The 16756-nt window shown below is 52.7% G+C and overlaps 1 protein-coding gene and 1 long non-coding RNA gene across 3 annotated transcripts; one reads left to right on the top strand and one right to left on the bottom strand.

The window, feature by feature from the left end:
* Positions 1-1157: 1157 nt before the first annotated feature.
* C10H1orf115 (chromosome 10 C1orf115 homolog) lies at positions 1158-11256 on the bottom strand. Its single transcript, XM_059413372.1, has 2 exons — positions 10896-11256; positions 1158-3652 (listed from the first exon to the last, which is right to left on the bottom strand). The coding sequence occupies exons 1-2, from the start codon at positions 11181-11183 to the stop codon at positions 3533-3535; spliced, it is 408 nt and encodes a 135-aa protein (XP_059269355.1). The 5' UTR covers positions 11184-11256; the 3' UTR covers positions 1158-3532.
* A 143-nt stretch (positions 11257-11399) lies between these two features.
* Positions 11400-16724, top strand: LOC132025719 (uncharacterized). 2 transcript variants are annotated; one of them, XR_009406677.1, is made up of 3 exons: positions 11400-11795; positions 12579-12699; positions 15830-16724. It is a non-coding gene; the product is annotated as an uncharacterized LOC132025719 (long non-coding RNA). The 2 variants fall into 2 exon arrangements; XR_009406679.1 differs by having other exon boundaries at positions 15809-16724.
* The last annotated feature ends 32 nt before the right edge of the window (positions 16725-16756 follow it).

Genomic DNA, 16756 nt, shown 5'->3' with positions numbered 1-16756 from the left:
GGAAGCTTGGACCGGTCTTGCCAGAGGACTAAGCCCTTTCATCCGAGGGATCCGCTGCTCTCTCCAGGGAACAGTGCTAGAACGGAATCAAACTGTAGAACACCCAGCTGGGGTCAGAGAGCGCCTTGGTGGTATTGGAAAACTCACCCATCCCCTGTGGGTGCAGAACTCCCACTATGCCTTTTCCCACAGCTCCAGCGGGGACTCTCAACAAAGGGCTTGTTACATATGCCCGCCTAGGGCTGGCACCTGCCAGGTACCCCCTCGCTCCCCGGCTCAGGTTGGACAGACCCCAGGCTCCCACCTGGGCAGTCCACTGGCAGCTGCAACCTACAGCAACCCCCAGGGGCCAGCATTGCCCAATCTTCTGACTCACTAGTGCAAAACGCAGCTTCCTGGCCCCACAGGAGCTCCTCCATCAAAATTGTGAAACCTCAATGGAAATGTAAAGATGGATGGAAATTATGGACATACTCCTGCTTCAGCAAGGCCTATCTTTCAACTGAACAAGTTTCTCCGTTCTTGAAGCTTCTCTCCCTCCCCTCTTGGCTTTTCTGTAAAATCCTACGTTCCAGGAGCTCCGGAGCTCCATATCAAAGTTGAGACTTAGTAACAAGACGCCGATGGCCAGCGCCGGCTTGAAGACATGGTGAACACGGCTCAGACCCGATTCCTATCAAATGCTCCCAGATCCTGTGTTTTCCTCTAAGACCCTCACTCAGCCTTTTGACCCTGGGTGGCACCCTGGAGGCACCCTGCCTCCTTGGCCTGGTGAAGTGATAAAAACTATCTCCTTCTTTATACCCAGACTCTGTCTTCAAGCTACACATTCTGGCTCTGGAGTTTTCAACTATTGGAGGTTCTGGAAATTTTCACTTCCCACAAATGTGTGAGCTGAGGCTTCTTCTGTACACTAAAGCCTATTCTGCTGTTTCTACACAACTCCTTAACCCCTCCTTAACACCTAAGCAGAGTTCCAGATGAATCGGGGGCCCTCCTCCTCCCCTTGGGGCGGCCTTGGGCTCCCCGTGGTGGCGTGGGTGGCCCCAAAGAGGTCCTCGACCGGCCCTCGCCTGCCCTGTGAAGTCAGCTTTGGCTGGACGCTGCGGGAATCACTGGCAAGGCTGGAAAGCGAGGAAAAAAATGTCACACACAGACACGTTACACAATGGAGGGTTTTATTTACATCACAGGGTAAGAAAAGGATACAAAAGAAGCCTCTTGGTCAAGCGCGGAAAGGCAAAGCTCTACAGCTCAGTTCTCAGTAAGGTGTGGACCCTGACATGAAACATAAACACACACACACACACACACACACACACACACACACACATACACCCCACCACCACCACCACCACCAACTGAAGACAGAGAAATAGGGAAAAAGCTAATCTGCAACATGGATGCCCTGGCCAGGGAAATGAGCACTCAGGAGTCTGGACAAGGTCATCTTCTGTACACAGGAATCTGGCTCCCAGGACAATCCCTGCGAGATTCTGACGGATGACATTCCTAGGCTGATTATTCATCAGACAATTCAAATTTCAAGGGCCAAATGTGCTTGGCCTGAGAGTGTCTCCAATTTGGGGATGGGGCGGGGAAGGTCTTCAGGGGACAGGCCTCGGCAGCTCTGGGTCCTTCCAGAGTCCCACTTCCGCTCCCCTAAGTAGGGGACTCGGTAGACTCCTCTGGGGCAGGTCAGCACCCCTGGGCCACCACGGACAGACGCCCGCCAGGCCCGTCACAGGCCCCAGAGGCCTGGCTCTCCCACTGAACCCTGCTTGGCTGTTTCTTCCACTTGGGTCTCTCTCCCCCGAGTCCCAGTGTGCCCAGGCAAGCCGTCGTGATCTTTCCGTGGCTGAAAATGTGCTCTCGTCATCCACTTCATCATCTGATGGAAACGAGACCGCTTGTTGTGTCTTTTCCTCCCAAGTATGGATGATGCAGAGTGGGGCCCAAGTTCTTCCTCAACACGGCCTCCGGAGCGTCTAGCTACAACGCTCTCCTACACCGGTTCCTGTTTCTGTCCCTCTGTCTGTCTTCTCCACCCACCTTCTCCACATCCTGGTGCCACCTGGTTCTTCTGGCTGGTGAGGCCTGAGCCCTGAGGCTGCCTCTGCAAGGCCCGGGGACCTGCTCAGGGCAACACGGGGGTGTGGCCACGCCCTACAGATGGGTCGGCTACAACCCCTTGGCCTTCTGGGTCTTCTGTCAAGAGTCGCAGCAGTGGGCTATGCGGGGGGTTGGCGGAGGGGTACGGTAAAAGGGGCCTCCTCTTTCTTTTACTTCACTGGCCAAGGGTCCAATGGCAGTCCTTGGGTGGTCCCGGGGGAGCACCCAGGACCCATGCGGCGCTGAGCTCTGAATCCAGGTGAGATGTGGACCAGCTTGGCAGCACGAGAGGAAAGGATGCTACAGAGGCAGCCAGTGAGAGCTCGGGCTTCAGGGGGATTTTCAGCACCAGCCACGGCACCCCTGGCCACCCGGCATCCCTGGTCCCTCCCCGGAGCTGCAAGCCTAGCTCGCCTGAGGTTTCCCAGGGCTGAGGAACCAGACCTGGCTCCTGGACTCCCACGCCTCCCGTCCACCATCTTTCTTGTTTCTACTTCCGGCACACCCGTCTCCTACGTACTGGTTCCATCTCCAAAATCGCACATTTTTCTTGCTAGGCGCAGTGTCTCCCTCTCTCCCAAGGGCACAGAGGTGGCGAGCAGCTGCAGGGAATCAGGAGGCCGCCGACTGCCTGGACAGGCGAGCAGCTCAGAACTCGCAGCCGCAGCGCCCCGGCCCAGGCGGCAGGGGTGCTCCCTCCAGCCGCCGCTCCAGCCCACCCAGCCGGCCCTGAGCAGCCCCCTCCCTCCCCTCCAGCTGCACATTCGTGGGCTGGGGGGGCGGGGAGAGACACAAATTTATCAGCTTTACACAGTCACACACATCATCGACAGTTTTCAACGCATCCCCACCTTGCAAGAGATTTTCCTTCCCTGTTTCTTCTTCTCCTCAAGCCCGTGATTATACTCCTGGTGACAAAGGGCTGGAGAGGGGAGATGGGGCGCAGGACAGACAAACAGCTCCCGGGCTGCCCCCAGAAGCGAGGCAGCCGAGGGCCGTGAGCACCATGTCAGCCTGCGACCTTTCCAGAACAGAACAAATCATCTTGGTCCAGGTCAACAGCCTTCTGCCCCCTTGTCATCACCGCCCCGGCTACCCACCCGCGGTGCCCCGTCTGCCAAGTGTCTGCTGCCGGCCCAGTCCCGCCGCCGCGGCTGCCACCCCGGGAAGCCTTCGGTGTTTGCACACAGTGACCCCAAACCTAAGGCAGGCCTGATTCTCTGCGGGATTGTCCGTCGGGAGCCGCCTGGGTCCTAAGTCACGAAAAGCTCAGCGATGCGCAGGGATGTTCCATTCATAACATTGATCCGATACAGCCAGGAAAGACACTGATCTCCTCCAAGGGTTCTGTGGGTTCAGGTCAAGGGTGGTCCCAGAGCGGAGCGGCCGTCCGCGCCAGAGCTCGGCCCCGCAGCTCCCGCTAGCGCACGAACGAGACCACGCTGGTGGCTACTCCGAACGGGGCAGAGTAGGCCGCGGCGAAGCCTTGAAGGCCGATGACCACGTAGCGGCATCCCTTGGTGACGACCTTCCCCACGTTCTGTTTTTCAGGAAGAGAAGAGAAAAGCAAAGGGGCGGGTTAGGCAGCTCTGCAGTCGCTCCCACGCAACGGTGACCCAGGAAAGGACCGTCAGGACAAACGGGCCACATCCCGTGTTTCCACATCTGTCCCCCCCACCCCCCGCCACGCACATGCGGGGGCTCAGCACAGATGTCATCATCTGGCAACGGATCTTCAAGCCCTGCACATTTCCAGACCACTCGGACATCTCGGGAACAGCACTGAGGATGCCAGATCCAAAACCAAACCCCTTTTGTTTTCCAACCAGGCTCCACACCCAACACGGGGCTGGAACTCACAACCCTGAGATCCAGAGTCACAGGCTCTACTGACTGAACCAGCAGGCGCCCCTGGTTTGTTGGTCTGTTGTTTTATTTACTTACTTATTTATTTACTTTTTAAGATTTTACTTATTTGACAGAGAGATCACAAGTGGGCAGAGAGGCAGGCAGAGAGAGAGAGGAGGAAGCAGGCTCCCCTGCTGAGAAGAGAGCCTGATACGGAGCTTGATCCCAGGACCCTGAGATCATGACCTGAGCCGAAGGCAGAGGCTTTAACCCACTGAGCCACCCAGGTGCCTGTTTATTTATTACTTATTTATTTGTCAGAGACAGAGTACAGGAGAGTAAGAGAACGCACAAGCAGGGAGTGCGGCAGGCGGAGGGGGCTTGATCCCAGGACCCTGGGAACATGACCTGAGCTGAAGGCCGACGCTTAACTGACTGAGCCACCCAGGCGTCCCGCCCTGGTTTTATTTTTGAACCAAAGTCTACTCTTTTCTCTGTTCCAGCCCAGTCCCTGCATCATCGCCAGGCAGGGTCCGGTGTCCCTGCCCTCACCTGTCTGAAAGCCCACCCTGCCCTCCCTTGAGCTCCGGGGCAGACGCCTGCAGCCCGCACACTGTCTCCGTCTCCCGCTGTTCTCTCCCGCCGCACCCTGCAGTACGATTGTACACTCCGCCAGGGTAAGGACTACGCTGCACTTTCTTGCCTTTCACTTCTTTTCTGCAAGGCCTGGTGCTGGACAGGCGACATCCCAGGATTCAAATGGGATGGCCAACAGGAAGCAGAGACGCCCCCAATATTAATGGTGCTGTCGCCCACCGCACCCCCTCCTCTTCCCACCCCCAGCTTTCATCCTCACCCTTCAATGCAGTCAAACATCCGTGTGGGTGACTTGGGCTCTACCACACACCTCGTCTCTCAGCCCCCTGACCTTTCCAACTCCCAGTAAATACTTAAAATTCCTGGTTTTGCTTAAAATGCCTGATCACAGTCACGAAGCTCAGAGCCAACGCTACCCAGCAAACCTCCTCTGTCCGGCAGGCTGACCTGCCCTCTCTCCGGGATGACGGGGCTCCTGCTCATGGCCGTACCCCCAGCGCCCAGAAAGGGCCCGGGTCTTTCCTGTGGAACCTCGCAGGCTCCATAAGGAGCCCGGGAGGGAAAGCCGGGAGACTTAGATGGCTTCTCTAGACACTGACTCCTGGCATAGCGCCCATGGACTCCTCAGTGAGACACCAGGGTGCCCGTGGGGGGTGGCGTGAGGCTGCTGAGAGAGACTGTTCTATAAATGCATAATGAGATTCGGCAGGAGAATTTTACTTTCCTCCCTGAAATAACAGTAACAGAAAGACTGTTCCCTGGGAGCAAGTGTGAACCGTACTTTATACGCAGTGCCACGGGGATCGGGAATCGCGGGCGCCTGCATTGAGCCGGACATCTCTGGCCTCTGTGCATCCCCTTTCCCCAGCCAGGTATTTGCAAAAACTGCTCCTCACTTCACCTTCGCCATTTAGAAAGAAGCTGCTAAAATAGCTCATTACCTGGAACGTTGTCAAAACACAGGTTCCAGAAAAGCGATACAAAGAAACATAAAGTATCTATCAACGACCATTTCAGTGTCACTTGAGGGAGGTTTGGAATTCTTGATGTGAGTCAAGTTTTCAAACCAAATCATCTCTTGGAGAAGCTGTGGGGCATGGAGGACCCAGGGGAGCATCGTAGGATGAAGAATGCGGCCCCCCAATCCCAAGATCCTGTAAATATATGGCTTTCTGGGGTCAAAGGGATTCTGCAGATGTGATTAAGGGTCTTAAGATGGGGGAGATGGTCCTGGGTTATTCATGTGGGGCCAATCATTCTAAGGGCCCCTATATATTCATAAAGACCCAAAGGAGGACAGTCGTCCTTCTAAGAGGGACACAAGTCACACAGCACGCAGTGTCGTCGTGACAGAAGCAGAGGCTGAGGTCCACGGACTTGCACTGCTGGCCTGGGTGCGGGAGGATGGGGACCTCTGGAAGCCGGAAAGAAACTGGTTTTTCCCTGATGCCCGCACGGGAACCGGCCTGGGGACTTCAGCACAGTGACCGTGATTTTGGACTTCTGGCCTCCAGCCCTGACCAGCTGGTGTGGGTCCTAAACCGGCATGCTGGTGGTGATCTATTATAGCTGTCCTAGGACATCATGCTTTCTGGGGGTTCTTCGTATATTCAACTAAGCCCCCAGTGAAGTCAGGGACTCACCATTCCCTTCCAGTTTCCAACAAAACAAAACACAAAACAAATAAAACAAAACCCCAGCTGCCCACAAAGATCACTTTTCCCCGAATATGAAGATCAAGTCTCCAGTTTGAAATGCGGTCAGGACCTGGTACAAAGCTGAGACGGAGGTTTTTTCTGAGTTACTGAGTTCTGATTAAAAAAGAATCAGAGGGGCTCCTGGGTGGCTCAGTGGGTTAAGCCGCTGCCTTTGGCTCAGGTCATGATCTCAAGGTCCTGGGATCGAGTCCCACGTCGGGCTCTCTGCTCAGCGGGGAGCCTGCTTCCTTCTCTCTCTCTCTCTGCCTGCCTCTCTGCCTACTTGTGATCTCTCTGTCAAATAAATAAATAAAATCTTTAAAAAAAAAAAAAAAAGAATCAGAAAGTCAACAGTCCTACGAGGTCTCTCCTTCATCCCCCCCAACCCCCGCCCTAAGACAGCAGCCAACCATCACAGAAGACTTGCCAACCTGCCAGGTTTTAAAACCCTCTTTTTACTCCAGGTCACAGAGAAGGAAACTTAAGCCAAGTGGTAGGCCCAGCCTCAAAGTCCCCAAACCAACAGGGGGCAGGGCTCCGGTGCCCCTGTCCTTACCAGATGCCCCGAGAGCATAAAGACAATTTTTCTCCCCCTTGAGATAAAGGCTCCTCCACACACTGAATTTCCCCCTCCCATCCTCTCCTAGCTGCCTAGTGGACAAAACGTACTTACTGTCCTCATCCACACGTCTCCCGCGGCTCTCAGGGGTGCCTGGGAAAGGTGGCCTCTCATCTTAAGCTAAGTTTTGGAGGTCAGTCCCCTCAACCCAACTGGCAGGTGAGACTCCTGCCTCCCAGCTTGGCTGGCTACTCTCCAGCTGTGCAGCCCTGAAGAGCACAACTTCCTTAAACTGGTTTCTATTGCTGCAAAATGGGGGGTCCCCCTCCACTTTCCAAGGTTCTGGGGATAATTGAGGGGTGTCCCTCAGGAAATGGGCAGCCGAGCTGCTGCCATGCTGCGGCAGAACTGCCAACGTCTGTCCCTGCCCCTTCCGTGTCCCCAGAACACAGCCCTTGAACCATTAAAGCACCATGTGAACATTCACACCCTTACACAGCACCAGGCAGGAGTCCCCGCACACCCGCCCCCAGCCCGAGCCTCTGGGAGGTGGGACCAGCTGGGTGGGCCCTGGGGACCACAGGGCAGCAGGAGAGGAGAAATCCTTTTGCATTTCACAAATGCCTCTTTATTTTTTTTTTTTTTAAGATTATTTATTTATTTATTTATTTATTGACAGAGATCACACGTAGGCAGAGAGGCAGGCAGAGAGAGAAGAGGAAGCAGGCCCCCTGCTGAGCAGAGAGCCCAACTCGAGGCTCCATCCCAGGATCCTGGGATCATGACCTGAGGCCAAGGCAGAGGCTTTAACCCACTGAGCCTCCCAGAAGCCCCCACAAATGCCTCTTTAAACAGAAGCAGGAAGGGACGTGGGTGCCGGGCTGGACGGTGAACGGATGAATAGGAAGTGCCACGCCCCCTTCCTTTTAGGAAAAGCGCCCATTAACAATGCGGCGCCTTCACGAGTCCCTCCTTATTCCAACAGGCCCGGAAAGGGGAAGATTCACGTGGGTAGCTGAAGCCTGGAGACTCACCTCCCCACACCTCCGGCGGGGGCCTGGCTGTGGCCGTGGATTTTCGGCACAGCGGGGTGGGCTCTTTCCTTCTCCCGCGGTGGAACCGAACTGGTTACCTTCCCAGATGCCTCCAATAAAGTGGGAATTTGAAGGCAGGGAGGGCGCGTCCAACTCGAATGGGACAGCGTCCTCTCCTCTGGCTTCCGGGGTCTACCCACCGAGAGTAAGACAGAACAGCTTCCAGCCGCGCACATCCCTGCCTGGGCTGTTCCCTCCGCCTTGGATGCCACCCCTTCTCTGTCGGGTCCATTTTACCTCTTTTATTTTTTTTAATTGTGGTGAAATTCACAAAACAAAAACTCACCATTTTAAAGTGAAATATTTGGTGGCATCTGGTACACGGACAGTGCCGTGTGACCAGCACCTCAACCGACTTCCAATACATCTTCACCAGCCCCAAAAGGAAGAGCTGCACCTGTTACACACTTGCCCCCGCTCCCCATTTTTCCGTCTCCCCAGTCCCCGGCAATCACCCATCTGCTTCCCTCTCTCTGCATTTACCGATTTTGGACATTCTATAGAAACAGAACCATCCAAGCTCATGGCACGTGACCCCATGTGTCTGGTTTCTTTCACTTAGCACAGTTTCCGAGGTTCATCTGAGAGAGGGAAATTAAAGGGACCCCAAGACAAACTGTTTTGTTCATTCTTTTTTCTGCCAGGACCTGCAGCCGGTGCCCTACACACACCTCATAGAACAGATAATGTATGTTCTCCTTGTAAAGGTCAAGGTTTCAACAATTGCTTTCGAGTCTTCCGGCACAACAGGTAGCATCTAAGGAGTGACCAGGCAGGGTGGTTCCAAGACCAGTGACTCATCAAGATCCCCGGCGCCAAGGGACTTCTGAAGGACAGACACCTCAACCCTCGTCTTTGTTCCTAGATGCCTAAGACGACACTTGCACCAGCCCGTCATCCTCAGTAAAAACACTAAGTCCCAGTGAAAACCCCAAGCCCAGACCAGACTCCCTTTTCTTTCCAAGTCTCCAACACACTCTGTATTTATATTCTCTCTCTCTGTCTTCAATGAACTCTGCTCTCACTTCCTCTAGAAGCTCGAGTTTTGAGTGCCGTCTTGCACGGAGCCAAGGACCCTCCTTGGACCCAGCCAGCCTCCATCACATCCACGCTGTGGAACGTAATGGGATTTCATTCCTTTTTATGACTGAGTAATATTCCACAATGTATATATACCACATTTTATCATTTATCAGCTGACAGACACAGGAGTTGTTGTCATCTTTTGGCTATTTTGAATAATGCTGCTATGAACATGTGAATATGTTCTCTATGTTGTCTCCCTCAAATACATGTATGTAGACTTCAGTACTTATTTTCAGTTATTTTGGGTATATAACTAGGAGCTGAACTGCTAAATCAAACAGTAGTTCTATGCTTAATTTTTGGAGGAAACTCCACAAACTGTTTACCATAGCAACTGCACCATTTTACATTTCTATTAGCAATCTGCAGAATTCTAATTTCTCCACAACCTTGCCAACATTTGTTATTTTTTGTTTCTGGTTTTTTTGTTTATTTTTATTTTTTTAAGTAACTGCCATCCTGGCTAAGTGTGATATAGTACCTCATCCTTAACCTCTGAAACCTCAATCTTCCCTGCCCAGTTCTCATGTCACCTGACTTCAACACCCTCATCTCAAGGACTCTGTACCATGTGGCTGCATGGTGGTGGCCGGACTCTGCCGGGATCTCCCCAGGAGGTGTGCACTTCACTAGGGCAGGACTGCACTGTATCTGTTTCGTTATCTCTGGTGGTTCACATGATCCCTGCACGAAATGAGCACCCAAAAAGCATCTCCACATGCCAGCCCCTGACCCGAGATGTCCCCACTACCAGGTTCGCCAGCTGGGAGGCCAGTGGTGGTTTTGTGGTGCTGAACTGAGACCAGATGGGTCAGTTCTAGCAGGACCCAGCCTGAGAGTCCCGACCTCACTGCCTGCCCGTATACTGTGCCAAACCCACTGACTGGCCTTTACAGGGGATGATACACCCAAGTTTCTAGGAGCAGAAACCAGATGGTTTTAGACAGGCTAAGAGGCACAGACAAAGAGACTGTGAATCAGATCCGGCCTTTGGCCAGAACACAGTTGAGTTTTATGATCTTCTTCTGGGTGGCCTTGCCCAGTCCCAGGAGGTGGGGGCAGAAGTAGCTTCAAGTGACTCGCCTAGGCACTGCCTTGGGCTTCGATCTCTGAGAAGGACACTGTCATTTGATCCCATCTTCATATTCTCTCTCTCTCTCTCTACCCCTCGTCTCTGTCTCCCCTCCTTCCTCTGCCCCCCAGCCCCCCAAGGCAAAAGGCAGCGGTATGTTTGCAGGTCCCACGGTGTAAGAGTGGCCAGCTGGGGGAAGAGAAAAGTAGATTCAACAAGTGCCTATTTATGTACTGTCGTGCTCCCAGGCCCTGGAAATAACCTCTGGAACTTAAGGAGAAAAACCCAAACAATTCTCAGCTGGTGGGATATCCTGGAGAGGACGTTGCCAGGAACAGATGAACCGGCCTGCAACTCCCTACTTTCCAACTGGGTCACCCTCTACAAGTCACCCCACCACGCTAATGCCTCCGTATTCCCATCTGTAAAATAGGGACACGGATTTCTGTCCTGCCGGCTGTACAAGGCGGGTGTAAGGCACACCAGGATCAGAACCACGGGGATGCTGGGACGTGCTGGGAACGTTACCAGGCGCAGCCCCGGGGGTTAGGGGTTGGATTGGTCCGCGCCCCCCCCCGCCATACCCCAGCTCCGGTTTGGGTTCTGCGGTTACTCGCGATCGAGTTTTCCTTCACCTCCCAGTGGACAGAACCCTCGTCCGTGTCTGTTAACGACGGCTGGAGAGAGGACGCCAAGGGCAGCTCCGAGAAGCGGAGCGCGGCCGGGCGGTGGGGACCCGACGCCCACCCTCAAGGCGATCGGTCAGGAAGCCGGGGGTCGGGCCGCCCGCACCCTGAGCCCGCGGGCGGCGGGCGGGCGTGGGGCCCTACCTTGCCGTACTTCTTCAGCTTCTGCCGGTACCTCCTCCTGGGCTTCTCGGCCGGCGCCGGCTCCTCCAGCGGCTCGTAGCGCTCGGGGAGCACGGCCAGGTGCACCTTGCGCGCGCTCCGGGCCCCCGGGCGCCCCGCGCTCGCCCCGCTCGCCGCCTCGTCCCCGCGCTCCGGCTGCTCCAGGAGGGCGGCCGCCTCCTCGTCCCCGTCCGCCCGCGCTCGGCCCCGGGGCCCGCGGCGCAGGAAACCACTCGCCGCCTTGCTGCGCAGCCTGGCGCCCACCGTCATGATGCTGCGGCCCCTCCGGCTACCGCTCGAGAGCAGACGCCAACCTCGGCGCCCCGCCTGCGCCTGCGCCCCCGCCCCCGCCGCCGGCCGCCCGCCCGCCCGCCCCAGCTCGGACGGGGCGTGGGTAGAGCGGGTCCGGGTGGGGGCTCGGGCGGCAGCGCCCCCTGGCCGCGGGGCCCGGAATCGCGCGCTCGGCCGCACCTGCCCCGGGCCTACCTGCGGCCGCGGCGGGGCACACCCGGAAAGCTGGTGCGCAGTGAACACACGAAACGCGTTCAGCCACCCTTGCGACGAAATACATGAACCGCAAACAACGAGGCGTCCCTGGCCACGCTCAGATCGGCGGAGGCGACGGGGGACAGTGAAGATCATACTCCGCGCCCTGCCTGGGTGAGACGGGGGTGATAACGCGCTGTTACGGGATGCGCACCAGTGACCAGCTTTGCGGAAGGCAATCAGAAAATGCTCATCAACACCCCTGAAAAAGGGCCGTAACTTTCTAGACACCTGCCCCTAAACACAGCCTCAGAGACACAGCCCAGGAGCGCACGGGTGGCCCCGCCGGCGGCGGGAGGAACTCCAGGTTTTGGCTGAGGTCAAATCCCGCCGCAGGTCAGAGCTCCGCGCGGAGTCGGAGTCGCGTGTTCCTCTGCCTGGGCTCCTCCCCCTGCTCCTCCCTCTAGAGGCTTGCCCTGCTCTCTTTCTCTAGAAAAATAAGTAAATAAAATCTTGGGGCGCCTGGGTGGCTCAGTGGGTTAAAGCCTCTGCCTTCGGCTCGGGTCATGATCCCACGGTCCTGGGATCGAGGCCCGCATCGGGCTCTCTGCTCCGCAGGGAGCCTGCTTCCCCCTCTTTCTCTACCTGTCTCTCTGCCTACTTGTGATCTCTGTCTGTCAAATAAATAAATTAAAAAAAAAATCTTAAAGAGCAAGAAACACAAACCTTACTTAGCCCCCCTGGAGTTAATATCAGTTTCATTCACAGGGAGAAAATGGGGGCAAACCAGCCGGGCTGCGAGAGCTAAGTTTGGGTCCAAGCACAGGGAATGTGATGTGATCGTCACACTTGGGCTTTCAGCAACAGCGCTGATAGATATGCATCTCTGGGTTCAAGGTGAATCTTAACCCTCTAGGGAATGCCTTATTGTTTTAAGCAGGTAAGCCTCTCTCTCTCTCTCTCTTTTTAAAGATTTTATTTATTCATTTGACACAGAGAGAGAGAGACCACAAGTAGGCTGAGAGGCAGGCAGAGAGAGGGGGAAGCAGACTCCCTGCAGAGCAGAGCAGAGAGCCAGATGCAGGGCTCCATCCCAGGACTCTGAGATCATGACCTGAGCTGAAGGCAGAGGTTTAACCCACTGAGCCACCCAGGCGCCCCTCTCTCTTTTTTAAATAGGTTCCGTGCACAGCGTGGAGCCCAAGGCAGGCATTGAACTCTCCACCCTGAAATCAAGATATGAGCTGAGATCAAGAATCCCAGGCTTAACCCACTAAGCCATCCAGGAGTTCCCAAATCAGTAAATATCTTTTTTTTATTCTTGGAAGCTAAGAGTTAAGAGTAAAATAATATGGATTATTAATTTCATTAATATTTTAATACTATTAAGGTACATGATACATTTAAGAATGATTTGGCTGTATTGCTCTAAGTACATAAAATATTTACAGTTTGGCTTATTAAAATATACAAATATTAGTTTTATGATTCCAACTTGAAGTTTATAATCAAGTAATTGATTTACGGTTATAAGTTTAAATTGAAAGTAATATAAAAAATAAACTTGATTTACTATATTTGTAAGAATTACATAGCCTTGTACATAGTTGAAATACTGGAAAAGAAAATTAAATATATTAAATTTGTAAACGTCATTTAAAATGTTTAAGATAATTAAAGGAAGTGAGTGGTGAAACTCCCCCTTATAGTAATAGTTAAATTTTATTAGATTTGTAACTAAAAGTAATTAGGTTTGTAAATAAAGTAAAACAAAGTTTAAGAGAAACTAGATTTGTGGATTTGTAACCACAGTAACTACAGTAAATATCTATATATCTATATGTATATATGAAAGAGGTCTTAACAGTCCTTTTTTTCTTTTATTTTATTTTATTTATTTATTTGACACAGAGAGAGAAAGATCACAAGTAGGCAGAGAGGCAGGCAGAGAGAGAGGCGGGGAAGCAGGCTCCCTGCTGAGCAGAGAGCCGATTCAATTTGGGGCTCCATCCCAGGACCCTGAGATCATGACCTTAGCTAAAGGCAGAGGCTTTAACCCACTGAGCCACCCAGGCATCCCAGCATACAACTCTTGATCTTGGGGTGGTGAGTTCTAGCCCCACACTGGGTGTTTAGAGATTACTTAAAAAAAAAAAAAAAGCAACCCTGACTTCAGAAAGTACCACCCCTCCCCCGTAGACTGCATATCAAATAGAAACAAAGGTAAAATGTGCAGGAGACCAAAAATGTGGTTTTTGTCCATCCAAAATACTATTCAAATATCACAACAACATTTTTTTCTTCAAATTTTTATTTAAATTCTAGCTAGTTAACTTACAGTGCAATATTAGTTTCAGGAGGAGAATTCAGTGGTTCATGACATGTATAACACCCAGTGCTCAACACAGCAAGTGCCCTTCTTTTTTTTTTTTTTTTACATATTTTATTTATTTATTTGACAGACAGAGATCACAAGTAGGCAGAGAGGCAGGCAGAGAGAGAGGAGGAAGCAGGCTCCCCGCTGAGCAGAGATCCCGATGGGGGACTCGATCCTAGAACCCTGGGATCATGACCTGAGCTGAAGGCAGAGGCTTAACCCACTAAGCCACCCAGGCGCCCCAGCAAGTGCCCTTCTTAACCGCCATCGTGCATCTAGCCCATCCCCACCCACCTCCCTCCATCAACCCTCAGATGGTTCTCTATCATGGAGCTCCTCTTATGGTTTGGGGGCTCCTGGGGTGGCTCAGTCAGTTAAGCATCTGTCTCTTGATTTCGGCTCAGGTCATGGTCTCAGGGTCCCGGGATCGAGCCTCATGTCAGACTCCCTGCTTAGTGGGGAGTCTGCTTCCCTCTCTCCCTCTGCCTACCTCCTGCTCGTGCTCTTTCTCTCTCTCAAATAAATAAAATCTTTAAAAAAAAAAAAAAGAAGAAGAAGAAGAAGTTACTCAGTGTGAAAAATGCTTCCCTTGCTCCTGGGTGAAAACTTAGACAGCCTTATAATTTTTTAATCACACAGAGGTAACAAAAAGTTCCAGAGTTGCAAACATGGTCTTGATTTGTATAATTCTATTCATTTATTAAGCAAAGTCCTTGCCCTGCAGGGGCTTGAACTCATGACCCTGTGATCAAGAATTACACGCTTCTCAGACAGAGCCAGCCAGGTGCCCCTTGATTTATATGATTTCAAATCTATTTATATGACTTCAACTCCATGTATTACTCAGAGCCTTGAACTTGATTTTTAAGATTTTATCCATGTATTTAGAGAGGGAGGGGCAGAGGGAGGTGGGGAGAGAGAGACCTCAAGCGGGCTCCCCACTGAGCACAGAGCTCCATCTCAGGACCCTGAGAGCAGGACCCTAGCCAAAATCAAAAGTGAGATGCTTAACCTACTGAGCCACCCAGGTGCCCCAGCAACACCGTTTCCCTTCTGTTTCCTCCGCCTGATGTTTCTGAGCACCCCAAACTTGCAGACTACTTCCTGACCCTTCCTAGGCCAAAACTGAGAAGAGCGCAGAGTAATTCCTTCCCGGGTACTGCCCGAGGTGTTGTCTCTGACCTCTGGACCCAGCAGGTATTTGAAGCTCCTCCTTGAGTTCTTCGGGAGTCCCTGCTGGGAACATTCTATTCTACTTGTCATGGCCCAGTGAATGCCCTTTCGTCCCCCACTGCCTCCTCCCTCCTCAGCATCCCCAGAGTCCTGTGGTTTATCTCTGCCTTTTTTATCCTGTGCCTATGCGCCCTTCTGGCTGGCCACATGGGACAGGGTTGAGTGTAGGGAATTCAGCGCTCCCAAATGCCCAAAAGGCCACCTCCAGTGTAAGCAGGAGACAACAGAGCTGCCACTGTTGCACAGCAAGAAGCTGCGGCCCCAGGAGGGCTCCCCAGCCCCCATGGTCAGCCCCAGGTCCCACCACGCCTGCCTGCCGGGTTTGCGCCAACAGAGCCTGGGCACCCTACACTGCCCCCCAGCCCCCAGCCCCCATCTCTTCACCAGACACCAGTATCTGGCCCAGAAAAACCCGACACCTGCAGGACTGTTCTTACTCTCAGAACAGCAAAAAGAGTGGAAACAGCTTTCACCCCACCCCACCCCCCACTGCCTTCCAGAGCTTCCCAGCGTGCCCCTGATTATAACTTGCCAAGTTCTCTCTTGTACTCCAAACCCCCTGGAACATGTTCTTGTCTCCTGGCCTCTGCACAGGAAAGGGGGTGGAAAAGATGCTGAGTGCCGATCCACAGGCATCTTTCTTTACCGATGCAATTAGGAAACTGCCCTCCAGAGAAGCAAGAACACTGGAAAGTTAAGGTTCATGAAAATACATCATCAGTTATTGAGTTAAAAAAAAAATGCTTAGAGACCTTACAGCCTTAAAGAGCTTGGTTCTTCTCTCCTTGCCCCTCACGAGTCGCTGTTCCATCCATGCCAGGCGAACACATGCTCAGCTCGGCGACTGCTCCGGGAATCGAAGATTCGATGGCTGCCCACCTGTGAGAGGCTTGTCCCTCTCCGAATGCCATTCATCAAGGCTGCACGGCACCCGCCACTCCCGATGCCACCAGAGAAGGATTTTTATTTGTGTGTGCGCAGATTTATATTGTATGATCACCAGACTGAAAGTCTACTGACTCGTTCTACAATAGGAGCAGAGTCAGAAGTCTCCTTGCAGAAAAAGCTTTAAAGTGGCATATATAATGTGTGAAATAATTCTTCGCTGCTCTAAAAGAATCATATCCAACTTGGTTGTTTTTCTCCAAAGCCACTGAAGATTTGGAGGATTACTAAGCTATTTGCATTTTATGATACTGATACTAGAAAAAGGTATGCATACTGTATATTAACTAGAATTAAAATTAAAAGAAAAAAAGAAAAATGTGTGTGTAGAGAAATAAGGTCAGAATTATGACCTTATGAGTTAAAAGAATATTTCTTTTTAAAAGGATTTTATTTACTTACTTTTGAGGGAGAATGAACGGTGGGAGGAGCAGAGGGAGAGGGAGACAGCAGGCTCCCCGCTGGGCACAGAGCCCAGTGCAGAGCTCGATCCCACCACCCTGAGGTCCTGATCTGAGCAGAAATCAAGACATGGACGTTTAACCCAATGAGGTACCCAGTGTGAGTTTGGGTGTATGTATTTTTCCTGGAGGTAGATTAAGATATCTAAATAACTGATACTGGGGGCTCCTGGGTGGCTCAGTGGGTTAAAGCCTCTGCCTTCAGCTCAGGTCATGATCTCAGGGTCCTGGGATGGAGCCCCACATCGGGCTCTCTGCTCAGCAGGGAGCCTGCTTCCTCCTCTCTCTCTCTCTCTCTCTCTCTGCCTACTTGTGATCTCTGTCTTTCAAATAAATAAATA

Source organism: Mustela nigripes, chromosome 10, assembly GCF_022355385.1.
Source record: "Mustela nigripes isolate SB6536 chromosome 10, MUSNIG.SB6536, whole genome shotgun sequence".
NCBI classification, from domain to species: domain Eukaryota; kingdom Metazoa; phylum Chordata; class Mammalia; order Carnivora; family Mustelidae; genus Mustela; species Mustela nigripes.
Note: the sequence above shows the minus strand (reverse complement) of the source record. Positions and strands in the feature narration are given on the sequence as shown.

Coding starts and splice junctions, on each gene's coding strand:
- C10H1orf115 (XM_059413372.1), bottom strand. CDS start 11,183: ATGACGGTGGGCGCCAGGCTGCGCAGCAAGGCGGCGAGTGGTTTCCTG. Junction 3,653..10,895: donor AGCTGAAGAAGTACGGCAAG/GTAGGGCCCCAC, acceptor CCTGAAAAACAG/AACGTGGGGAAGGTCGTCAC.